General features: G+C 45.7%; 1 protein-coding gene across 1 annotated transcript in view; it reads left to right on the top strand.

Moving 5' to 3' along the window:
* Nucleotides 1-269: 269 nt before the first annotated feature.
* The window catches only part of HPF1 (histone PARylation factor 1), a 37,026-nt gene continuing 10,446 nt past the window's right edge, over nucleotides 270-26,849 (top strand). The window contains exons 1-6 of the mRNA XM_077279498.1: nucleotides 270-423; nucleotides 1,803-1,968; nucleotides 15,795-15,978; nucleotides 19,733-19,831; nucleotides 21,121-21,271; nucleotides 22,809-22,899. Of these exons, the coding sequence (XP_077135613.1) occupies nucleotides 340-423; nucleotides 1,803-1,968; nucleotides 15,795-15,978; nucleotides 19,733-19,831; nucleotides 21,121-21,271; nucleotides 22,809-22,899 (775 nt within the window). The 5' untranslated portion in view covers nucleotides 270-339. The remainder of the gene's footprint in view (nucleotides 424-1,802; nucleotides 1,969-15,794; nucleotides 15,979-19,732; nucleotides 19,832-21,120; nucleotides 21,272-22,808; nucleotides 22,900-26,849) is intronic.

The following is a 26,849-nucleotide window of genomic DNA, read 5'->3' as shown; positions in this document are numbered from 1 at the left end:
TGGTGTAGAATCCTCACATAAGCTCAGGTAGACACTACACAGCACAGGGTTCTGTACACACTGCTCCACCATAGTCACGGTGTATGCATTATGCGCCAATGAAAACGTATGTCACTCTATCGCTCTCTAGTGGCAGCAGTGGCGATTATATCAAGACCGAGCGTATTGCTGAAGTCATCTGCTCCATGTACCGTAATAACGCGTCTGGTCTCCGTGTATGCAATGTAATATCCCTTTGCCCCAACCAATATGTCCCCCGTCCTAGCAGTCTGTCGGTATACATATAAGCGCAGTGCGTGCTCGCTCCGGATAGAGGCGGGAACACACAGGACGACAGTGATGACGTCAAGACAACCAGGCGCGCCAAGCAAAGAGTCTGACATGGCGGGAGGCGGGAAAAGAGCACCGCAAGCCGAGCAACAGGTGAGGGGGATGCGCCGTGCGACTGTGCGGTACAGGCAGGTTATGCTGGGACTTGTTGTTCCCCAGCAGCTGGACAGGGAGGACGCATGTACGGTGGCCCCGGTGTAGTATCGCCGCTGAATTCCTCAGTTATGTATGTATGAGAATGTGTGCAAACTGTAAAGCGCTGCGGAATATGTTATCGCTATATAAAAAATAAAGACTATTATTACGTCTAGCAGCCAATCAGCACTCAGATTTTATGTGTTCAGGGTGATTTAGGGAGTGGGCCAAGTGATCTGATTGGCTGATCATATATGAGCTCCTGTGTCTTACACCTGCAGCTTGTACATGTGATAGATCCTTGCTGTGCCCGCGGGGGACGGGTCGGGTCCGCTGTGCCCTGTGGAGGACAGGTCGGGTCCGCTGTGCCCTGTGGAGGACAGGTCGTGTGTTGTGCCCTGCGGGGGACGGGTCGGGTCCGCTGTGCCCCGTGGGGGACGGGTCGGGTCCGCTGTGCCCCGTGGAGGACGGGTCGGGTCCGCCGTGCCCCGTGGAGGACGGGTCGGGTCCGCCGTGCCCCGTGGAGGACGGGTCGGGTCCGCCGTGCCCCGTGGAGGACGGGTCGGGTCCGCCGTGCCCCGTGGGGGACGGGTCGGGTCCGCCGTGCCCCGCGGGGGACGGGTCGGGTCCGCCGTGCCCCGCGGGGGACGGGTCGGGTCCGCCGTGCCCCGCGGGGGACGGGTCGGGTCCGCCGTGCCCCGCGGGGGACGGGTCGGGTCCGCCGTGCCCCGCGGGGGACGGGTCGGGTCCGCCGTGCCCCGCGGGGGACGGGTCGGGTCCGCCGTGCCCCGCGGGGGACGGGTCGGGTCCGCCGTGCCCCGCGGGGGACGGGTCGGGTCCGCCGTGCCCCGCGGGGGACGGGTCGGGTCCGCCGTGCCCCGCGGGGGACGGGTCGGGTCCGCCGTGCCCCGCGGGGGACGGGTCGGGTCCGCCGTGCCCCGCGGGGGACGGGTCGGGTCCGCCGTGCCCCGCGGGGGACGGGTCGGGTCCGCCGTGCCCCGCGGGGGACGGGTCGGGTCCGCCGTGCCCCGCGGGGGACGGGTCGGGTCCGCCGTGCCCCGCGGGGGACGGGTCGGGTCCGCCGTGCCCCGCGGGGGACGCGTCGCGTCGTGTATTGTGCCCCGCGGGGGACGGGACGGGTCGTGTTGGCTCTGCTCTGCCCCGTGGGGGGTGGGTTGGGTCCTCACCGCCCTTTTTGCTATTTATGGCACATAATTGTCTCCAGGGAGAAGGCTTGGGCAGCTACAGTGCAGTTTCCGAGACTGTTGTTCCCCGATCACACACTGAGCACTGGCCCACAGTGGTTTCCAGCTAATGTCTTGTACCTTTATCTGCAGACTCATGATAAAGTAACTGAAGATGTTAAGAAAAGGCGCTCTGATCAGTCGGACGTACCGCTCGGCCTGCGGCAGGAGGTGGAGACCTTGTATAAACTCACTATGCCGGATGACTTCTATCAGTTCTGGACATTTTGTGCTGGGATCAGTCCAGATGAGCCCTGTGGTAGGACACCAAGGCGTAATATGTTCATTATGTTATTTATTGTTGGTTCCTTGTGTGGTAAATGCTCAGTGTGTCGCCATTCACTTCTGTGGGAGCAGTTCTAATTATATTGGTGTATCCTCTCCCACCCTACTTCTCAATCTAATGATGCTTAAAGGAGTTGTCCAGCGATTGGATACAAGTCTGCAGTGACTGTGTGACTACACAATTGTGAATCCTGACAGTGTGCCCAATTCCCCGCTGAGGTAGGTGCAGGCATTGGAGGTGGGGTCAGATACTGTCCGCAGTCTCCCATAGCTTGGGGTACTGTTTTTCCCTTGCTGGTGTTGTGATCTCACTCTTAGGCTGTGTGCACACGTCGTGTTTTTTTTTCGCTATAAAACCGCGAAAAAAAACCCGCTCACATTAAGCATCCTATTTAATAGAATGCAATCCACATTTTTTGTGCACATGCTGCGTTGTTTTCCTGAGCGGAAACGCATTCCAGGAAAAAACGCAGCATGTTCATTAATTTGCGGAATCGTGGGGATTCCGCACACATAGGAATGCTTTGATCTGCTTACTTCCCACATGTGGCTATGTGGGAAGTAAGCGGATCATGTGCGGTTGGTACCCAGGGTGGAGGAGAGGAAACTCTCCTCCACAGACTGGGCACCATATAATTGTTAAAAAAAAAAAAAGTGATATACTCACCTTCTGATGGCCCCCGGAGTCCTCCCGCCTCTCAGCGGTGCACGCGGCCGCTTCCGTTCCCATGGATGCTTTGTATGACGTCATTGCAGGTCCTGCACACAAAGCATCTATAGGAACGGAAGCCGCCGCGTGCACCGCTGAGGAGATTGAGGGCCATCAGAAGGTGAGTATAACCATTTTTTTTTTTTTAACATCTTTTTACTATTGATGCTGCATAGGCAGTATCAATAGTAAAAAGTTGGTCACACTTGTCAAACACTATGCTTGACAAGTGTGACCAACCTGTCAATCAGTTTTCCAAGCAATGCTACAGATCGCTTGGAAAACGCTAGCATTCTGCAGGCTAATTATGCTTGCAAAACGCTAGTGTTCAGCAGGAAGATGCATGCCAATTCCGCATGCGATATATCCGCGGCAGGAGTTGCAGAATTGCAGCGGAAATTTCTGCAACGTGTGCACTTAGCCTTACACATTGGCATATAAAAGTGGCAGCACCAAGATGCGGAGTTTAAAAAAACAAAACATATTCATAAAGATATTTAATACCAAGGCTGTGGAGTAGGTGTCCACTTTGGTGCAGTCAATAGCTCTATCTCTATATAATTGGGTTCAGTAGTACAATGCAGGATGTGCAGTAAATGTTTTCCTAATAATTTGGGAAAGTTATGAAATGTCCTATAAGGCTATGTGCACACGTTGCAGATTCGGCTTAGGAATTTCTGGTGCGGATTCTGTCTCTCCTGGCAGAAAACGCACCTGCGGTTTTTTGTGCAGTTCCGCAGCCTTTTTTTGTGCGGTTTTCTTGCGGATTTGCTGCGGTTTTTTACCCCTGCGGTTTTCTATAATGGAATGCGTACAAAAACGCTGCAGATTCACAAAAAATAATTGACATGCTATTTCTTTAAAACCGCAGCGTTTCCGCAGCGGATTTTCCGCAAAGTGTGCACAGCATTTTTTTTTTCTTACTGATTTACATTGTACTGTAAATTGCGGATCTGCAGCGTTTCTGCACTGCAAAAAACGCTGCGGATCCGCAGAGAATCCACAGCGTGTGCACATACCCTAAATGTCAGTTCCTGATCTAAGGATCTCTGCTTTTACATGAGATGAATCTGTGCTGCACTTTATGTACTTGCTTAGTGGTGACCAGTGCTGTGGAGTTGGAGGTTTGGCTTATTGACTCCACAACCTTGTGTCATACACGTAATCGGAATTTAAAATTATTAATACATTAACTACTTTCCGACGTCGGGCGTAAATGTACGCTGATGTCAAACTCCCTCCCTTTGATGTGGGCTCTGGTGCAAGATGACTTATTCAGAGATGCCATATTTACATTTGTCTTTTTGTTTGTGTTTTATTCAACTTTTCGTTAGGCAGTATGCCGATAAAAGCATTGTGTTTTTTTTTTTTTTATTTTTTTATTTATTTATTTTTTTTTGCCTCACTAAGGGTATGTTTCCACGGTCAGAAAACGCTGCTTGTTTGACGCTGCGCAGAGCTGCAGCGTCAAACAAGCAGCGTCCAGATGTTCCAGCATAGTGGAGGGGATTTTATGAAATCCCGTCTCCACTATGCGTGGAAACCCGCACGCGGCGGCCCTGCGACTCCGGACATGCTGCGCGTCTTTTCAGATCGCAGCATGTCCGTACACCTTGCGGGGACGCAGCGTCCCCGCAAGGCATATCACAGGGCCCTATGGGACAGAGCGATCATCCCTGATGTGAAGAGTTAACACATCCGGCATGATCGCGTCCCAGAAGGGGCGGGGCTTAGCGCCGAGCGGCTTCGCCGCTGCGGCGATACCGCCGGCCATCCTGAACGTGGAGACATAGCCTTAAGGGGTTAAACTAGTGGGACTGTTTTTTATAGGTCGGGTCATTCTGATGCCAAATGTGTACTTTTTTTCCATAAAAATATTTATTCATGGGAGATATACAGTACAGACCAAAAGTTTGGACACACCTTCTCAGATTTTTCTGTATTTTCATGACTATGAAAATTGTACATTCACACTGAGGGCATCAAAACTATGAATTAACACATGTGGAATTATATACTTAACAAAAAAGTGTGAAACAACTGAAAATATGTCTTATATTGTAGCCACCTTTTGCTTTGATGACTGCTTTGCACACTCTTGGCATTCTCTTGATGAGCTTCAAGAGGTAGTCACCGGGAATGGTTTTCACTTCACAGGTGTGCCCTGTCAGGTTTAATAAGTGGGATTTCTTGCCTTATAAACGGTGTTGGGACCATCAGTTGTGTTGTGCTACTGAATAGACTGTTAGCTGCTTTTTTCTTGCCATAATACAAATTCTAAGTAAAAAAGAGTGGCCATCATTACTTTAAGAAATGAAGGTCAGTCAGTCTGAAAAATTGGGCAAACTTTGAAAGTGTCCCCAAATGCAGTGGCAACAACCATCAAGTGCTACAAAGAAACTGGCTCCCATGAGGACCGCCCCAGGAAAGGAAGACCAAGAGTCACCTCTGCTTCTGAGGATAAGTTTATCCGAGTTACCAGCCTCAGAAATCGCAGGTTAACAGCAGCTCAGATTAGAGACCAGGTCAATGCCACACAGTTCTCTGGGAACTCCTTCAAGATTGTTGGAAGACCAATCCCGGTGACTACCTCTTGAAGCTCATCAAGAGAATGCCAAGAGTGTGCAAAGCAGTCATCAAAGCAAAAGGTGGCTACTTTGAAGAACCTAGAATATAAGACATATTTTCATTTGTTTCACACTTATTTGTTAAGTATATAATTCCACACGTGTTAATTCATAGTTTTGATGCCTTCAGTGTGAATGTACAAATTTTCATAGTCATGAAAATACAGAAAAATCTTTAAATGAGAAGGTGTGTCCAAACTTTTGGTCTGTACTGTATAAAAAAAAAAAAAAATATATATATATATATATATATATATATATATATATATATATATATATATATATATATATATATATATAAATTTTTCACTCTGTTCCGCTATGGGACTTTATTGCAGTCTGATCGCTTATAAAGCATACTTATCTGGGAGCACTGCTATGCTTTACAAACTGTCAGCGCTGCACTGATAGACAAACTTGCTACACCATGATTTGAGAATGCTGTAGTAAGTTTGCTAGCTCTGGTGACCCGGATGTCGTCATGACCACATCTGGTTATCTTGGCAACGATTGAGCCTCCGAGGGTGCTGATTGGAGGGCAGAGGGGCTCCCTCCGTCTGCATGCCTGCTAATTGCTGCTATTGATATCGATTGCAGCATTTACTGAGTTAAAGTGCCTGGAGCAGTGTGGGCCCCTCTCCTGGCACTATCAGAATCAGCTGACACCAGGCTGTGATCACCCGCACACACTCTACCGGTCGGTTATTACTTCTGGACCATGATGGGTAAATATATACCTCAAATGTCGGGAAGGTGTTAAAGGGGCAAAAAATGAAAAGATATGTTTTAAAATAAATCTAAATCGATCACACAAAAATGTCAGGGGGGCCCACAAAAAAAACAAGCACTCACACATCAAAATAAGTTATGGGTCTCACAAGATGGCAACACAAATGCCGTATAAGCCGAGTTTTTCAGCCCTTTTTTTTTTTTTTTGTGCTGAAAAGGTCCCCCTCTGCTTATACGCAAGTCATTGTCCCAGAAAGACGGCGGGTAGGAGGGGCAGTGGGTGACAGGCAGGAGCCGGCAGCTACAGCTAAAGCCTGTGCTCCCCTGCTAAAGAGAAATGAATATTCACTGCGCTGGCAATGAATATTCATTTCTTATAGCGCGCACAGTTACAGCCGCTGGTGTCCAGCAGCTACCGGGCTAGCACGGGTGCCCGCTCATTTTGATGAATATTCACCCCTCTCCACTCCCATAGGCATGGATTGAATATTCATTACCTTAATGAGTGGTACCCATGATCGCTTGGCCTGAATTGCTGGCACCGGAACAAGATGCATCGATGGCGCACAGGGAAGGTAAGTAGGATGTGTGTTTATATATATTATTATTATTATTATTTATTGTTATAGCGCCGTTTATTCCATGGCGCTTTACATGTGAGGAGGGGTATACATAATAAAAACAAGTACAATATTCTTAAACAATACAAGTCATAACTGGTACAGGAGGAGTGAGGACCCTGCCCGCGAAGGCTCACAATCTACAAGGGATGGGTGAGGATAGTGAGCTGGTCTTGCAGCGGTTTGGTTGATCGGTGGTTACTGCAGGTTGTAGGCTTGTCGGAAGAGATGGGTCTTCAGGCTCTTTTTGAAGGTTTCGATGGTAGGCGAGAGTCTGATGTGTTGTGGTCAGGGTGGATAAAAATCAATGTTTTTTTTTTTTAAAAAAAAAAAAATCGGGTTTTTTGGATTTAAATCGGATTTTTTTCAATAAACTGCTTTTTGAGGAAAATATTTTACCATCCAAAGGTTCTTCCATCATGAGATAAAGCTGAGTTGTTTAACTCAGTAGAATAAAGGCTGTATATGTGTAACATTCACAATGCCATGCTCTTCCAGAGGTTTCTGTAGGATTAGTGGGCAGTTTCTCTCCTATATTATCACAGACGCTCGCTTTACTTACGCAGTTCTCAAAATGAATTTGACTCTGCAGAGGTCCCAGCCTCTTCTTCACGGCAAAAGTTACAACATGAATAGAGTTGAGAAAAAGACCTTAATCCTATTCTACAAACCTATGAATACAGAATCAACCCCTTCAGTGCCAAGTCCAAGAAGTTAGACAATATGTTTCTGATTGTTTGGAGTGGAATAGATCTGCACAACACAAGAAGAATGTGAATCTAAGTGTGAGGAGGAGGAAGGGCAAGCAGACAAGAAAATGAAAGTGAAACTTTGAGCACAATACTGCAGCATAGCCACAGACAGACAAGTCTGGATCTGTTTGTGTGTACGATACGATCTGAGGTTTATTACATTCTTTCCTTATAATGGCAGCAGGCCGTAAAAGAGACCCAGTTTGGGAATATTTTAATGAAGCTCCTTCGCCTATCGGTAAGGCAGGCATGCGTGCAAAATGCAAACGATGCAACAAAGAGATGCAAGGCCTGGTGGCGCAAATAAGGCAACATCATGAGAAGTGCGGTGATGAAGATGACCAAAGAAACACTTCTGAACAGGCAGGATCTTCAGGTTGGTAAACATTTTTATTGAATCCTATTTCTAAAGACTGAACTGTCATGTGTGAGAAAAATTATATTTCTTATTATTACTGCATGTTACTGTCATTTGGTACAGTTATGAAGAAAAACAAATTTCCTTTTGGGGCAGGGGCAGTGATGTGTTGTGTACAATAAGCAGAAATTGTATAAACAATAAAATAACAGCATTGACTTTTTTTGTTTAGGGGAATTCATGGATTCTGGAAACTATCCACCTCCAAGATCACCATCATCCTGTTCTACAGTTTCAGAGTTATCCATCCAGGATAGTGCTTCATTAGCAGCAGCATCATCAGACACCCACAGCCACATATCACCATCACCCAAAAGGAAGAAAAAACCTTTACCTCCTGGAACCACCATAGATAGGTTTGTGATAAGAACTAGCAGATTAGAAAAAGAGTTGATTGATGAAAAAATTGCCCAGTTTATTTATGCAACAAACTCTTCTTTCCGTCTGACTGAGAACCCACATTTCATGAATATGGTTCAGTCACTGAGACCAGGATACAGTCCACCCAGCAGAGCTGATGTTGCAGGGAAACTGCTGGATCAAGTGTATGACAGAGAAATGGAGCAATGTGCAACAGCTCTGGAGGGTAAAATTGTTAACCTAAGTATTGATGGGTGGAGTAATGTCCACAATGATCCTATTGTATGTGCTTGTATAACAACAGAAGAAGGTAAAGTCTTCCTTGTACAAACAACTGATACGTCAGGAAATGCACACACAGCAGAATACTTACAAGAAGTGGCAGTAAAAGCTATAACGACATGTGAACAAAAATTCAAATGTCTAGTACGCAGTTTGGTCACTGACAATGCTGCAAACGTATCCAAGATGAGAAGAGATTTAGAAGAGCAGGGAGGGAATACAAAGCTGCTAATAACATATGGTTGCAGTGCTCATTTGCTGCACCTCTTAGCCAAAGACTTAAGTGTTCCAGAAATAAAGGCTAATGTTGTTGAAATTGCTAAATACTTCCGTAATAATCATTTTGCTGCAGCAGCTCTGAAAAGGATGGGTGGAACCAAGCTAACGCTCCCACAAGATGTTAGATGGAACTCTGTGGTGGACTGTTTTGAGCAGTATATCAAAAACTGGCCTATTCTGATGACACTTTGTGAAGAAAATCGAGATAAAATAGATGGCACTGTCACGGCCAAAATCCTCAACATTGGGCTTAAGAGAAATGTTGAACATATGCTGAGCTTCCTGAAACCCATCTCTCAAGATTTAAACAAAATACAGAAAAATAGCTGTTTTATTGCGGATGCTGTTGAAATTTGGAAGGAACTGAGTGAACACTTAAAAACAGAACTACACATGGACAGAATTAAATTAAAAGCAGTAAACAAACGAATGGGACAAGCACTGACTCCAGCTCATTTTTTGGCAAATATTGTCAATATCCAATATCAGGGTCAAAACCTAAGTGCTGAGGAAGAGGAGTTAGCTATGACATGGGTATCCAGCAATCATCCATCTTTAATGCCAACTATAATAAACTTCAGAGCTAAGGGGGAACCATTCAAGAAATATGTTTGCTGAAGATATTTTAAGGAAGGTCACACCAGTAAACTGGTGGAAGTCACTTAAGCGCTTGGATTTAGAGACTGTTCAAGTAATGATTTCACTTTTAACAGCAGTAGCTTCTTCTGCAGGCGTTGAAAGAATATTCTCTTCCTTTGGACTCATTCATTCTAAATTGAGAAATCGGTTGTGACCCAATAAAGCAGGAAAGCTTGTTTTTCTTTTCCAGATTATGAATAGGAACAAAGAAGATGATGATGATGAAGATGACGACAAGTGAGCTACAGAGGACAGCAGGGATAGTAGTATTTAAGTTTTTCATGTGTCGGCTGGGCTGACAGTCTAAGTTTCTTAAAATATATATATATTTTGTTTAGCCAAATTAGTTAACAAATTTGGATGTTTGTTTAAGCAAATAACTTATGCTGTAATGTTGTTGTTGTTTCAGTTGAATAAATCTATTTTAAATTGTTGTTAAGGTCAGGATTATTTTTCTCCTTCCTAAGTACAACAGAACAGTGGTGTCTAAATATGAATGATTAACCCATTAAACTGGGGAGAAAAAAGTAATATAAAAAATGATTCTAAAAATCTTCATCTACTTGCATGTTAAAGTAGCAAGAACTAGTTTAGGTAGAAACTTTGATTTAAATCACTGATTTAAATCAAGCCTTACTGACTAGTGATTTAAATCGTGATTTAAATCAGTTAGATTTAAATCAAATCCACTCCACCCTGGTTGTGGTAGAGAGTTCCAGAGTAGGGGTGATACGCGAGAGAAATCTTGTGTACGATTGTGGGGAGAGGAGATAAGAGGGGAGTAGAGAAGGAGATCTTGTGAGGATTGGAGGTTGCGTGTAGGTAAGTACCGGGAGACGAGGTCACAGATGTATGGAGGAGACAGGTTGTGGATGGCTTTGTACGTCATGGTTAGGGTTTTGTACTGGAGTCTCTGGGCAATGGGGAGCCAGTGAAGGGATTGACAGAGGGGAGAGGCCGGGGAATAGCTGGGGGACAGGTGGATTAGTCGGGCAGCAGAGTTTAGAATAGATTAGAGGGGTGCGAGAGTGTTAGAGGGGAGGCCACAGAGCAGGAGGTTACAGTAGTCGAGGCAGGAGATGATGAGGGCATGGACTAGGGTTTTTGCAGATTCTTGGTTGAGGAATGTACGGATTCGGGAAATATTTTTGAGTTGAAGTCGGCAGGAAGTGGAAAGGGCTTGGATATGTGGTTTGAAGGAGAGATCAGCGTCAAGGATTACCCCGAGACAGCGAGCTTGTGGGACTGGGGAGAGTGGGCAGCCATTTACTGTAATGGATAGGTTCGTTGGGGGGGGGGGGGGGGGGGGGGGTCGCGTGAGATGGGGGAAAGATGATGAATTCTGTTTTGTCCATGTTAAGTTTCAGTTTCAGTATGAGCCGTGCATACAAGGACGGGGGATAAGGAGCCATGCATACCTGGCTTATACTTGAGTCAATAAGTTTTCTCAGTTTTTCTTGGCTTATACTCGGGTCTGCTTATACATGAGTATATACGGTATATATACACCTATACCTCCAGGTCAGTACAATTACAGCAACCAGGTCATTTTTGGTGCCATAAAAACAAAACCCGAAAAACTGGTGGAATTTTCAGTACATGATACGGTAGTTTTGAATGGCACCATTCATTCTATCTCGTCCTAAAAAAACCAAAACCTCATACTACTTTATTGATAGTATAGTTATGGCTTTTGGAAGTGTAGGGAAAAAAACTTGTTTATTCATCAGTTATTGATATAGTTACATAGTTACATAGTTAGTAAGGCCGAAAAAAGACATTTGTCCATCCAGTTCAGCCTATATTCCATCATAATAAATCCCCAGATCTACGTCCTTCTACAGAACCTAATAATTGTATGATACAATATTGTTCTGCTCCAGGAAGACATCCAGGCCTCTCTTGAACCCCTCAACTGAGTTCGCCATCACCACCTCCTCAGGCAAGCAATTCCAGATTCTCACTGCCCTAACAGTAAAGAATCCTCTTCTATTTTGGTGGAAAAACCTTCTCTCCTCCAGACGCAAAGAATGCCCCCTTGTGCCCGTCACCTTCCTTGGTATAAACAGATCCTCAGCGAGATATTTGTATTGTCCCCTTATATACTTATACATGGTTATTAGATCGCCCCCTCAGTCGTCTTTTTTCTAGACTAAATAATCCTAATTTCGCTAATCTATCTGGGTATTGTAGTTCTCCCATCCCCTTTATTAATTTTGTTGCCCTCCTTTGTACTCTCTCTAGTTCCATTATATCCTTCTTGAGCACCGGTGCCCAAAACTGGACACAGTACTCCATGTGCGGTCTAACTAGGGATTTGTACAGAGGCAGTATAATGCTCTCATCATGTGTATCCAGACCTCTTTTAATGCACCCCATGATCCTGTTTGCCTTGGCAGCTGCTGCCTGGCACTGGCTGCTCCAGGTAAGTTTATCATTAACTAGGATCCCCAAGTCCTTCTCCATGTCAGATTTACCCAGTGGTTTCCCATTCAGTGTGTAATGGTGACATTGATTCCTTCTTCCCATGTGTATAACCTTACATTTATCATTGTTAAACCTCATCTGCCACCTTTCAGCCCAAGTTTCCAACTTATCCAGATCCATCTGTAGCAGAATACTATCTTCTCTTGTATTAACTGCTTTACATAGTTTTGTATCATCTGCAAATATCAATATTTTACTGTGTAAACCTTCTACCAGATCATTAATGAATATGTTGAAGAGAACAGGTCCCAATACCGACCCCTGCGGTACCCCACTGGTCACAGTGACCCAGTTGGAGACTATACCATTTATAACCACCCTCTGCTTTCTATCACTAAGCCAGTTACTAACCCATTTACACACATTTTCCCCCAGACCAAGCATTCTCATTTTGTGTACCAACCTCTTGTGTGGCACGGTATCAAATGCTTTGGAAAAATCGAGATATACCACGTCCAATGACTCACCGTGGTCCAGCCTATAGCTTACCTCTTCATAAAAACTGATTAGATTGGTTTGACAGGAGCGATTTCTCATAAACCCATGCTGATATGGAGTTAAACAGTTATTCTCATTGAGATAATCCAAAATAACATCCTTCAGAAACCCTTCAAATATTTTACCAACAGTAGAGGTTAGACTTACTGGCCTATAATTTCCAGGTTCACTTTTAGAGCCCTTTTTGAATATTGGCACCACATTTGCTATGCGCCAGTCCTGCGGAACAGACCCTGTCGCTATAGAGTCCCTAAAAATAAGAAATAATGGTTTATCTATTACATTACTTAGTTCTCTTAGTACTTGTGGGTGTATGCCATCCGGACCCGGAGATTTATCTATTTTAATCTTATTTAGCCGGTTTCGCACCTCTTCTTGGGTTAGACTGGTGACCCTTAATATAGGGTTTTCATTGTTTCTTGGGATTTCACCTAGCATTTCATTTTCCACCGTGAATACCGTGGAGAAGGTGGTGTTTAATATGTTAGCTTTTTCCTCGTCATCTACAACCATTCTTTCCTCACTATTTTTTAAGGGGCCTACATTTTCAATTTTTATTCTTTTACTATTGATATAGTTGAAGAACAGTGATGTTTTGTCTCCAAACCCAATACTGACAGCCTTATTCAAGCTGTCCATATGGTGTTATATATTTTTAATGTGTTTTCTTACAATTTCAATAAAATATGGAATTAAATATAAAGGCCGTGATTCATCAAGATTGCCATGAATAACGGTGGTCAACGGTGGTCTTGATGAGGGGGCATGTTGGAGTGAGTCACGCCCGATTCATTATAGGTGCGTGCCGCTTAATGAATCGGGAGCATCTGACAACTAGCGTGTCTCGCCACAAGTCTTCGGGTAAGTTCACACGGCGTTTTTGCTGGGTTTTTTAATGCTACTTTTCAGCTGCTTTTTACAGTACCAGCAAAGCCTAGGAGATTTCCGAAATCTCATGCCCACACATTGTTTGTTTTCAGTATTTTTTGGACATAGAGCATGTCACTTCTTTCAGTGTTTTGCTGCATTTTTTCACCCATTGACTTGAATGGGTGTTGAGGAAAAACTCAGGTTTCATTATTTGCTGCGTTTTTGCTGCTGAAAATGCATGGACAAAGGAAAAAAAAACGCACCAAAAAACGCACCTAAACCTGCGTTTTTGACGCAGCTTCTTTCCTGCCATGAAGATCAGATTTTGCTGCAGAAAAAAAAACGCCCTGTGTAAACTTGCCCTTAATACTCTTAGGCCACGTTCACACATTGAGTATGTGGTCAGTATTTCACATCAGTATCTGTAAGGCAAAACCAGGAGTGGAACCACCGGGGGGGGGGGGGGGCATTATAATGGAAACACGTCACCACTCCTGTATTTTTCAATCACTCCTGCATACAAATACCGATGTTATATACTGAAGGTGTGAACATGGCCTTAATCTTAGGCTTTCTAGTAGAAGGTATGCCACAACTTGTCATGAATTAGACGAGCTGTGTGGTCACTCCTCCATTGCGCCCCATTTGATTAGCTGAGCAAATCTATCTTGAAAATGCAGAAAGTTGCAAACTTAGGGAAACTGTTACACAACACAATTTTCTTACACCCCAGAAATTTGTATCTGGGCCATAAAAAGCCAAAATTGTATACAACTTTTTATTAAAGGGAACCTTCACCCCGTTTTTTTGAAGATGAGCTAAAAATAGCGTTAAATAGGGGCAGAGCTGGGCGTTACATTAGTGTCTTTGTGTGCCTTTATTACCCACCTATGCTGCCGAAATACCTTTGTAAAGTCGCCGTTTTCTGCTGTCACTCACGCTGGTCTGGTCCTATGGGCGTGGTGACAGCGCTGTTTCTCCCCCAGAATCCTGCTCATCATTCCGTTGGTGGCGTAGTGGTGTGCGCATGTCCAAAAGGCGAATCCACTGCCCAGGTGATGAAATACAGCGCTATTCAGCCATTTACCGGTGGGCGCGGCCATCTTTCCTGTGGCCGCGCGTGCGCAGATGGAGCGCTCTGCTGCCCGGGGCTTCAGGAAAATGGCCGCGGAATTCCGCACGCGCGCAGATGGAGATCGCGGCGGCCATTTTCCTGAAGCCCCGGGCAGCAGAGCGCTCCATCTGCGCAGGAAAGATGGCCGCGCCCACCGGTAAACGGCTGAATAGCGCAGATCGCGCTGTTTTTCATCACCTGGGCAGTGGATTCGCCTTTTGGACATGCGCACACCACTACGCCACCAACGTAATGATGAGCAGGATTCTGGGGGAGAAACAGCGCTGTCACCACGCCCATAGGACCAGAACAGCGTGAGTGACAGCAGAAAACGGCGACTTTACAAAGGTATTTCGGCAGCATAGGTGGGTAATAAAGGCACACAAAGACACTAATGTAACGCCCAGCTCTGCCCCTATTTAACGCTATTTGTAGCTCATCTTCAAAAAACGGGGTGACAGGTTCCCTTTAAAGGGAACCTGTCACCCCGTTTTTTCCGTATGAGAGAAAACTACTGTTAAATAGGGCCTGAGCTGTGCATTACAATAGTGTATTTTGTGGACCCCGATTCCCCACCTATGCTGCCGAAATACGTTACCAAAGTAGTCATTTTCGCCTGTCAATCAGGCTGGTCTGGTCAGATGGGCGTGGTGTCTTCCCCAGATCTTGCTTAGTTTTCCGTTGGTGGCGTAGTGGTGTGCGCATGTCCAAGGTCCCGAATCCACTGCACAGGGGAGTGAACAGAGCGCAATGTGCACTATTTCATTGGTGATCGGTGGGGGCGGCCATCTTCCTTTGGCCGCGCGTGCGCAGAAGCGGCGCTCTGCTGGCCGCGGCTTCAGGAAAATGGCCGCGGGATGCCGCGCGTGCGCAGATGGAGATTGCGGCGGCCATTTTCCTGAAGCAGAGTTCGCATCTCGGCTTCAGGAAAATGGCCGCCGCGATCTCCATCTGCGCACGCGCGGCATCCCGCGACCATTTTCCTGAAGCCGCGGCCAGCAGGACGCCGCTTCTGCGCACGCGCGGCCAAAGGAAGATGGCCGCCCCCACCGATCACCAATGAAATAGTGCACATTGCGCTCTTTTCACTCCCCTGTGCAGTGGATTCGGGACCTTGGACATGCGCACACCACTACGCCACCAACGGAAAACTAAGCAAGATCTGGGGAAGACACCACGCCCATCTGACCAGACCAGCCTGATTGACAGGCGAAAACGACTACTTTGGTAACGTATTTCGGCAGCATAGGTGGGGAATCGGGGTCCACAAAATACACTATTGCAATGCACAGCTCAGGCCCTATTTAACAGTAGTTTTATCTCATACGGAAAAAACGGGGTGACAGGTTCCCTTTAAGGAGTCTGTGTATATTACACCATTACTTAGAGTTGGACTTTTTTTTTCTTTTACCTCAGATGCCCTTCACTCCAGCCTCGGCCTCCAGCTTGTCGGCCCGTATGATATTCTTTCCAGCAAACACAAGGGGGTGAAGTCTGCCATTAATTACAATTTGCACTGGAGGTACTTCTACGACCCCCCTGAGTTCCAGACCATTATCGTAGGGGACAGCAAGACCCAGTATCACATCGGCTATTACAGGTGAGCATTAGACTTCCACGATCGTACTGGCAGTTCCCTGTACTCAGGTTATATTCTGGGTGATGGCTCATTTGGTATTCTTGGCAAATGTCTGCAATTAAGCATCATTTTCTTTCAACTTGCAGAAATGTTGTTGTCCATTACCTCTCCATGCACCGTTGTTGTGTAGACCATGTTATGTAGACGCTGCTAGTTGACATTTTCACTTACCTGATTGGCAGATGAGTCTGCTTGCATCTTGTAATTAGTAGTCACAGCCTGTGGAGGTCAGGGCATGATGGGAGTTGTAGTATACCGAGCTGGAGTGCCACAGGTTGTTGACCACACTGGGGTTAAAATTTTTAAGATCGTAAATATATATAACTAGATGGCAGCCCGATTCTAAAGAATCGGGAGTCTAGAATCCATATATACTTTATTTATTCAAATGTAAGAATAATACAATTAATAAATAATAGTAAGAAAGAACAAAAAATGGCTGCACTCACCAGCTCTTGACAATTCTTGACAGTACGGCACATTTCTGATTGGTCGCTCGCGGCAGGCGGCAACCAATCAGAAAAGTGCCGCGCACCACGAAGGCATATATCTTTGTCCACCCTGAGCGGGTGTAGGACGCTGGTGACGTCACTTATCTCCGGACAAAGCCACGGAAGTTGGCACAAATTGCCGGAAGTAGTATTCTAGGCAATTATATATTAGATTTTAATGTTATCAGTGTTTACCTTTGAACGTTTATATTGTATTGTCCTGTCACCAGCCTTGTGTACGATTATCGGCCGAAAGCCTCTCTGGAACCAATAATCACCCCATGTAAAGGTATCTTTATAAGTTAAAGATTCAGAATACTATGACTTTTATCATATCCTGAACAGTCAAGTTTTTTATGAACCGTTAAGGTTTTCTGGTTGAAGTAAAAAAACTCTGAGTGTTTACAGTTTGAAACCATAAAATGTTGAAAAATTATGTCATTCTTGAGTATATCACTCAATGGTGCTCATAAACGTGTCAAATTTGATCTATAATATACTTTAATATATGTTACTTTAATCTTTAATATACTTAAGAACAGGGCCCCAGACATCACACAGGGGGTCTGAAACACCGCACAGTGGTCCAAAATATCGCTGTGCTCTGCCTGGGGCCCCATATGCTGCCTGGGGCCCCTGTGCTCTGCCTGGGGCCCCGTGTTCTGCCTGGGGCCCCGTGTTCTGCCTGGGGCCCCGTGTTCTGCCTGTGGCCCCGTGTTCTGCCTGTGGCCCCGTTGCTCTGCCTGGGGCCACTGTGCTCTGCCTGGGGCCACTGTGCTCTGCCTGGGGCCACTGTGCTCTGCCTGGGGCCACTGTGCTCTGCCTGGGGCCACTGTGCTCTGCCTGGGGCCACTGTGCTCTGCCTGGGGCCACTGTGCTCTGCCTGGGGCCACTGTGCTCTGCCTGGGGCCCCATATGCTGCCTGGGGCCACTGTGCTCTGCCTGGGGCCCCTGTGCTCTGCCTGGGTGTAGGACACTGGTGACGTCACTTAGCTCCGGACATTAGCTCCGGACAAAGCCACGGAAGTTGGCACAAATTGCAGGAAGTAGTATTCTAGGCAATTGTATATTAGATGGGCATTTCCTGAAGGAAATACATGGTGCTTGAACAGCGCTACCAGCTTTACAGCAGCACTTTTCACACACGGGACTGGGGGGCGCGCTTACTTTTGCACCCGGGGCCGGGGGCGCGCTTACTTTTGCACCCGGGGCCGGGGGCGCGCTTACTTTTGCACCCGGGGCCGGGGGCGCGCTTACTTTTGCACCCGGGGGCGCGCTTACTTTTGCACCTGGGGCCGGGGGCGCGCTTACTTTTGCACCCGGGGCCGGGGGCGCGCTTACTTTTGCACCCGGGGCCGGGGGCGCGCTTACTTTTGCACCCGGGGCCGGGGGCGCGCTTACTTTTGCACCCGGGGGCGCGCTTACTTTTGCACCCGGGGGCGCGCTTACTTTTGCACCCGGGGGCGCGCTTACTTTTGCACCCGGGGGCGCGCTTACTTTTGCACCCGGGGGCGCGCTTACTTTTGCACCCGGGGGCGCGCTTACTTTTGCACCCGGGGGCGCGCTTACTTTTGCACCCGGGGGCGCGCTTACTTTTGCACCCGGGGGCGCGCTTACTTTTGCACCCGGGGGCGCGCTTACTTTTGGGGCCGCACCGCTCGGCCTCCGATGTGGTGGGCGGGGACCCTCGGCCTCCGCTGTGGTGGGCGGGGACCCTCGGCCTCCGCTGTGGTGGGCGGGGACCCTCGGCCTCCGCTGTGGTGGGCGGGGACCCTCGGCCTCCGCTGTGGTGGGCGGGGACCCTCGGCCTCCGCTGTGGTGGGCGGGGACCCTCGGCCTCCGCTGTGGTGGGCGGGGACCCTCGGCCTCCGCTGTGGTGGGCGGGGCCGGGACCCTCGGCCTCCGCTGTGGTGGGCGGGGCCGGGACCCTCGGCCTCCGCTGTGGTGGGCGGGGCCGGGACCCTCGGCCTCCGCTGTGGTGTGTGCTCTGCCTGGGGCCCCTGTGCTCTGCCTGGGGGTAGGACACTGGTGACGTCACTTAGCTCCGGACATTGCCACAAATTGCAGGAAGTAGTATTCTAGGCAATTATATATTAGATGTATATAGAAGTATAACATTTTAAAGACAGCTTGTACTGTTGAAGAATCATACTGCTGGGTAATGTTATGAATACTGTAAAAGGAAAACCTAAAAAAACAGAGGGTGAATTTTTAGTATTTCTTTTTTTCTCACTATTTTAACACGTGTAATGAAAAAATGGGGAAAAAAAATCCACTTATGATAAAGGTGAATGTTGTAATTCCAAGCTACAACTCTGCCCACCGCCTTTATACAGCTGGGTTGATAAATGAACAAAATAAAGTTGACTCTTGGAAGATGGGGGGCAAAATGGAACTTTCCTGGTTATGAAGGCATTAAAGGGCTTGTCTTAAATTCCTAAGTACTTGTTAAAACAAGCTATTTAGAAATGTATCTCTTATTGGAAATCCTGTGTTTTAGAATACAAAGGGATTTTTAATCTAAGGGTATGTTTCCACGTTCAGGAAACACTGCGTGTTTGACGATGCGTAGAGCCGCAGCGTCAAATACGCAGTGTCCAGATGTTACAGCATAGTGGAGTGGATTTCATGAAATCCCGTCTCCACTATGCATTAAGATGCATGCGGCAGACCCGCGGAAACGGACATGCGGCACGTCTTTTCAGAACGCAGCATGTCCTTACATTGCTGAAACAACGCAAGGACAACGCAGGTGAAAGGCCAGTGACCTCAGGTGCAGATTTGGTCAGGATTTTACCTGCATAAAATCCTGACCAAATCCTGATGCAATCCTGAATGTGGACACATACCCTTATAGTGTACGGTCACTGCTGGCTTACTAGCCACTGGCCTGGCCACTTACCCAGGGATGGAGCTCGTTACAGGAGCTGCAGCCAAGCTTTCTGGATCTGATGTGCCTCTGCCTCCCTGCACTTCTGCCATGCTGCTGAAGTAAAGCTGCCTTCATCAATCTGGTAGAGGGCACAATTTGGACCAACAGCGTGACCGTGCCACTCTCCAGTTAGGAACATGCCAACCCATGCAAAGCCGTAACCTGGGAGCAGGCTGCTCCTGAAGCTACATCAAGAGACCCCTTTATGGTATAATATGAGGGATGTCGGCTTACTGTATGGACACACTGTATGTAAAGCATACTGTGTAAATGAAGTCCTGTCTCATTCCAGAGACTCTCCAGAAGAATTGCCTGCGTTCCTGGGCTCCAATGATGCTGTTAAAGGATGCCTGATCACTGCGACTGGAGATAATGTGTTCTCTGCCGTCAAGTAAGTGTCTACCTCTATTATTCATTGGTTACAGAGCAAAATATTCCTACCGTATATACTTGCGTATAAGCCGATTTTTCAGCCCATTTTTTTTTTTTTTTCTGCTGAAAGTGCCCCTCTCAGCTTATACTCGAATCATACCCAGGAGTCGGCAGGGGAGGGGGAGTGGGGGCTGTCTAATAATACTCACCTAATCCTGGCGCGGTCCCTGGCTCCCCAGCTTCTTCCTGTACTGAGCGGTCACATGGTACCGCTCATTACAGTAATGAATATGCAGCTCCACCTCCCATAGGTAGCGGTGACCGCTCAGTACAGGAAGAAGCTGCGGCGCCGGGGAAGCAGGGACTGCACCGCGCCAGGAGCAGGTGAGTATAATGGGGAGGGGGAGCGCTGCGCGATATTCACCTGCTTCCCGTTCCAGGCACCGCTCCGTCTTCTGCAGTGACGCACAGGTCAGAGGGTGCGGTGTGGTTAGTGCGCGCCCTCTGCCTGAACGTCAGTGCTGAAGATGGAGCAGCGCTGGAACGAAGTCAGGTGAATATTGAAAGTGCCGGGGGCCTGAGCGACTGATAGGTGAGTATGTAATCTATTTTTTTTATCGCAGCAACAGCAAATGGGGCAAGTGTCTGTATGGAGCATCTTATGGGGCCATAATCAATGTTTGTGGTGCATTATATGGGGCAAATATCTTTATGGATCATCATTAACGTTTGTGCAGCACTATATGGGCCAAATATCTTTATGGAGCATCTTATGGGGCCATAATCAACATTTCTGCAGCATTATATTGGGCAAATGTGTCTATGGAGCATCTTATAGGGCCATTATTAACCTTTATGCAGGATTATATGGGGCATATTTTAATGTGGAGCATCTTATGGGGCCATCATAAACTATGGCGCATTATATGGGGCTCCTGATTCAATATGGATATTCATAAACACTTAACTTACTGATGTCTCAATTTTACTTTTATTGGTATCTATTTTTACTTTTGACATTTACCGGTAGCTGCTGCATTTCCCACCCTAGGCTTATACTCGAGTTAAGTTTTCCCAGTTTTTTGTGACAAAATTAGGGGGGTTGGCTTATACTCAAGTATATATGGTACTTTATTTATCTTGTAGACCACTAAGAAGTCCCCCTTTCCACCCTTTTTGTTGTGGGGGACAGGAAAAAACTTGTATTAGTATAGTATGTACCCAAAACCCTTTCCATTTTACACAGGACATGGTCTTACTGCCTTTACATTATGGAATCTATATAAATAACTACCTTTTATTACTCAGTCAGTTTGCAGTGAAAAAGCTGAAGGAAATTTCTGATAAAAAGACCGCAAACCTGGTGAAAGATTTGGTGGAGAAACTGATAGCAGCGGCAAGTGATCTGGGGTACTCGCTGGAACAGAAGACTGCATCCATGAAACAGAGGGACAAGAAGGTTGGTCTTCTACGCTTCATCGTTAATGGTTCATACTCGCCTTACTGCTAAAGGGAATCTGTCAGTAAAATCAATGTCCCCAACCCATTTATATGGCCATGTAGGTCATGGGAAGCTGAATAAAATGATACATATCTGTGATCTGATGTTGTTTCAGAGATGTACATGTTTATCACATATGTAAATGAGCTGTTCCAAGCTATGGTCTGGACGCTGATCTGCATGAGAATCTGCCTCCAGATATTATTTTTAATAAAAGGGGCCATTACCAGCATGTTATGTAATGGCTGATCTCACTGTAGAGCTGTGTGTGATTATAACTGACACATCTACAGGCTCCTCTCATCTTCAGCTTCAATCTCACATGCAGACAGGGTTGTAATACAGCAGAGCTGTGAGAGCTGCAGCAAATGTTTGTAAGGAGACAAAGTTTAATTATACTATACTGTTACATGTCTTACACTGGTAACTCTCCCTTTTATTAAAAACAAGCTCTGGAGGCAGATTCTCATGCAGATCAGTCTGGCCCATAGTCCTAAACAGCTCACTTGCACAGAAATCCACGTTTTTCTTATATGTAATACGACATCTGATTGCAGATGGAGAGAGATTTTATGCAGGCTTCCTATGACCTGCATGCCCATATAAACTGCTTAGGATAGTTGATCCTACTGACAGATTCTCTATAATCCCTAACTTTAGAAGTCCATAGATGGCCGTGATTTATTTGACAAACATTGTTATCCTACTTTGGCATTTGGCAGATCCCGACCTGAGGTGCGGGACTGGACCTGTTTATAAGTACTGTGTAATCACTAAAATGCTATTTTATTCATTTTAAGCAATTAGACTTAAAAAGTTAAATGACTGCCTTGGTACCTTTTCACATCACTTACATCAAAATACAACATCTGCATTGCATAAAATTATAGAATGTTAGAGTTGGAAGGGACCTACGGGGTCATCGTGTCCAACCCTCTGCTCAATGCAGGACTCACTAAACCATCTCAGACAGATGTCTTTCCAGCCTGTTTCGAAGACTTCCATTGAAGGAGAGCTCCTCACCTCTCGTGGCAGTCAGTGCCATTCATTTATCACCTCGCAAAAAAGGTTTTGTTTTTTTTGGGGTTTTTTTTCATGTGTCCAGAACTGGACACAGTATTCCCAATGAGCTCTGACCAAGGAGGAACAAAGGGGGGTAATTACTTCATGTGATCTGGACTCTATGCTTCTCTTAATACATCCTAGAACCGAATCGGAGAAGACAATCGGCTGCTGGCGTTCTGTGTTATTTACAATAGGTCAGTAAATACGGATGGTGTCTCAGGTTATATATAACAGTATGTTAAGAAGTTGTTACATGTATACAGTCTTACAGTTAAAAACAAATGGCCCTTTTGAAGGCAAACAAAATGCTGATGTGACACTCAATGAAAATGAGACACCACTGGCTTAAAAAATAGTTATTTAACTTGGCATTGATGTACTCCATGTATCAGTGAAAGTGGGTATCTGATGTTTCCCCTATTTGTATTAGGTGGTGACAAAGTCATTCCACGGTGCCGGTTTGGTTGTCCCTGTGGATAAGAAGACTGATGTTGGATACAGAGAATTGTCTGAGACGGATGGTAAATGGTCCCCCCCCCCCCCCCCCCGCAGTCTCTCTTCATACCCATGACAGGTTGTGTAGGGTCACAGGAGCAGCACAACAGCCTTTGACTTGAGATTGCCATGATGGGTGTGTTAAAATTCTACTGAACTACTCAAATCTTTTAGGTGTTGGGAAGACCTCTAATTCCTTGGTTATTGGTACCTGCATCCATAATAGAAACTGTAATTTAAAATGACCAATCTTTTTCTACTAATACATATATGGGTACCGCAGAGGAGTCTTATTTGCTTTGTCACATTTATTAGTTTTATTACAGAACCCAATTAGGCTATGTGCACATGTCTTTTTCAGACGACGTAGAAGCTGCTGTTTACTGCTTCAGGGTTTGGAAACAATGAAAGACTTAGAGAACCTGTCACCCCCAAAATCGAAGGGGAGCTAAGCCCACCGGCATCAGGGGCTTATCTACAGCATTCTGGAATGGAATCGGCATACATCCGCATGGCCTGTGTACCCAATGTTAAAGATGGGGTATGCAGGACGCATTCAGACGTAGGCAGAGCTGAAGGAAGAGGTGCGGCAGTGGGCGGGGCTTAACGGAGGAAGAAGGCTGCCATCCGCAACCCTGCCGAACGCTAGTGTGAAACCAGCCTTAGCGCGCTATAGTCAATAACAAAGAGCTTGTAAGTGCTGCATTCCAAACCGAAGATACTAGCCACCAATTGTAGTGAAGGTCTGTTGAGAATGGAGAGGATTTTTAACCCCTTCATCCCCGGAGCGGTTTTCGTTTTTCGCTCCCATCCTTCCCAGAGCCATAACTTTTTTAATTTTTCCGTCAATATGGCCATGTGAGGGCTTATTTTTTGCAGGACGAGATGTAGTTTTGAACGATACCATTGGTTTTACCATGCCGTGTAACGGAAAACAGGAAAAAAATTCCAAGTGTGATGAAATTGCAAAAAAAGTGCAATCTCACTTGTTTTTTGTTTGGCTTTTTTGCTAGGTTCAATAAATGTTAAAACTGACCTGCCAATATATAGACACCTAACATGTCTGGAATTTTTTTTCACCACTTAGATAAAAAATAACCTAAAGTTTGGTAAAAAAAAAAATTTGCGCGATTCGTGATCTGGGGTCAGGTGAGGGCTTATTTTTTGCGTGCCAAGCTGGCGTTTTTAATGATACCATTTTGGTGTAGATACGTTCTTTTGATCGCCCGTTATTGCATTTTAGTGCAATGTCGCGGCGACCAAAAAAACGTAATTTTGGTGTTTTGATTTTTTTTCTCGCTACGCCATTTAGCGGTCAGGTTAATCCTTTGTTTTTATTGATAGATCGGTCGATTCTGAACGCGGCAATACCAAATATGTGTATGTTTGATTTTTTTTTTAATTGTTTTATTTTGATTGGGGCGAAAGGGGGGTGATTTGAACTTTTATGTATTTTTTTTATATTTTTAAACTTTTTTTTTTTTTTATTTTGGCATGCTTCAATAGCCTCCATAGGAGGCTAGAAGCATGCACAACTCGATCGCCTCTGCTACATAGAGGTGAAGTACAGATCACCTCTATGTAGTAGAAATGGTGGTGTACTTTGAGCGCCAACCACAGGGTGGAGCTCAAAGCAATCGGCCATCAACAACCATAGAGGTCTCAAGGAGACCTCTGGTTGTTATGGCAATGCACCGCTGACCCCCGATCATGTGACAGGGGTCAGCGGTGCGAGCACTTCTGGCCGCGCGGCCGGGAGCGCTAGTTAAATGCCGCTGTCAGCGCTTGACAGCGGCATTTAACTAGTTAATGGGCGCGGGCGAATCGCAATTCCACTCGCGCTCACTGCGCGCACGTCAGCTGTTTTGTACAGCTGACATGTCGCGGCTTTGAGGTGGGTTCACTGCCGGAGCCCACCTCAAAGCAGGGAATCTGCCAGCTGACGTACTATTCCGTCAGCTGGCAGAAAGGAGTTAATCAAAAGTAAAATTGCTAAGGTTTTTTTTTTTTTTTTTTCTACAACCTCTTTGCAATTGTAACCCATTATCATAGAACAAACCCTTTAAGGCCGGGATTTCAAACTTGCACATAGAGGGCCAAAGTTAAAAGCTTGCAGAAAGATGCAGGCCAGCCTTGATATTTGTTAAAAAAAAAAAAAAAAAAAAAAATGTACAATTGAGGAAGTTTTTCCTTATCAAAACTCTTAACTTTTGGAATGATAGTGGAATAATATGATATGTAACAGCAGTAATGGAAAACTTATTGACTCGAGTATAAGCAGTGTATGCATTGTCCCCTAATACCTATTCTAGTATGTGTGGCTCCTCGTCCCCGTCCTTGCCTGCGTGGCCACCATGAGAAAAGCATTTAAAAACAACCAAAAAAAAATCCTACTTACTTTCCCTGCGTGCCCTTGCAGCATCTTGTTCCTTTGCCATCAGCATCTGTGGCCAAGCGATTACGTGTTCCTGGTCATTACGGTAATGAATATCCCCTCTCTCCATGCCTATAGGAGTGGAGAGGTGAATATTCATTACCTTACTGAGCGGGCACCCATGTTAGCCTGGCAACTGCTTGACGCCAGGGGCTGTAACTGTGTGCCCTATGGGAGAAATGTGCAAAAAAGAGAATAGCGGGCATCGCACAAATATACAGATTAGGGATCAACCATATGCTTATAAATAGGTAGTAAAAAAAAAAAAAAAAAAAAAGGCAAGAGAAAAGATATGCAAACTACTGGGATCAACCTTAAATAGTAAATTTTATTAAACGTGGTAATACAAAATGGCAAAGCAAGTCAGTTAAAACCATTTAAAACACCAATATGGCTAGATGGGCCATTAGAAAGTCTCCTCAAGGCAATGAAAGGAACAAGTAATTCATAACTTGTACAGGACAAAAAATGAGTGTACACGTGGAATTCCCCGGTCAGATGAAAATGAACACCTCCAATTTGCTGCCAACTGACCCAGTGGACACCATGAAAGAGTACATCCTATACTGAAGTGACCCACATGTTGCAGCCAGGCACACAGAAAATGATTGTAATGGAACTCATCCAATACAACATGGTGCATGCACACCTGAAAGGCCAAAGGTTAAATCCAACACCTATACACTGCTAGCCAAATGATCAGGTGCCTTACAGCCATCATATTACGTAACAAACGTGCATGCGATAACCATATCCCAATCAAAGAGTCTGAGCCTGGTGTCCTAACGCATGGGGGAAAAAAGTAAGATCATGAGAAGGTATATCAAGATGGTCGAAATGCAATAGTGGGTTACCATGTCCTGTCCCTTGGGTCTTATGAATTACTTGTTCCTTTCATTGCCTTGAGGAGACTTTCTAATGGCCCATCTAGCCATATTGGTGTTATTAAATGGTTTTAACTGTGTCTTGCTTTGCCTTTTTGTATTACCACGTTTAATAAAATTTACTACTGAACCCCTTAAGCCCCGAGGGTGATTTGCACGTTAATGACCAGGCCAATTTTTACAATTCTGACCACTGTCCTTTTGATGTTTTAACTCTGGAACGCTTCAACGAATCCCGGTGATTCTGACATTGTTTTCTCGAGACATATTGTACTTCATGATAGTGGTAAAATTTCTTTGATATTACCTGCGTTTATTTGCGAAAAAAAGGAAATTTGGCTAAAATTTTGAAAATTTTCCAACTTTGAATTTTTATGCCCTTAAATCACAGAACTACCGTATTTTTCGGACTATAAGACGCACCGGACTATAAGGCGCACCTAGGTTTTAGAGGTGGAAAAAAATATTTGAAGCAAAAAAATTTGGTAAAATATTTAATAACATACTATTATATGTGGTGTTACTATATATAATAGTATATTATGTTGGAAGCTGCGGGACCAGTGGGGTGTCTGTGAAGTACTATATGAAGATGCTGGAGGGTGAGTATAAGAATGGGGGCACAGGGCTTATATTGAAAGCACCACTCCACCACTCC

The sequence above is a fragment of the Ranitomeya variabilis genome, chromosome 1, assembly GCF_051348905.1.
Source record: "Ranitomeya variabilis isolate aRanVar5 chromosome 1, aRanVar5.hap1, whole genome shotgun sequence".
NCBI lineage: Eukaryota > Metazoa > Chordata > Amphibia > Anura > Dendrobatidae > Ranitomeya > Ranitomeya variabilis.
The sequence above is the reverse complement of the archived record's forward strand: the minus strand, read 5'-3'. Positions and strand labels throughout refer to the sequence as shown.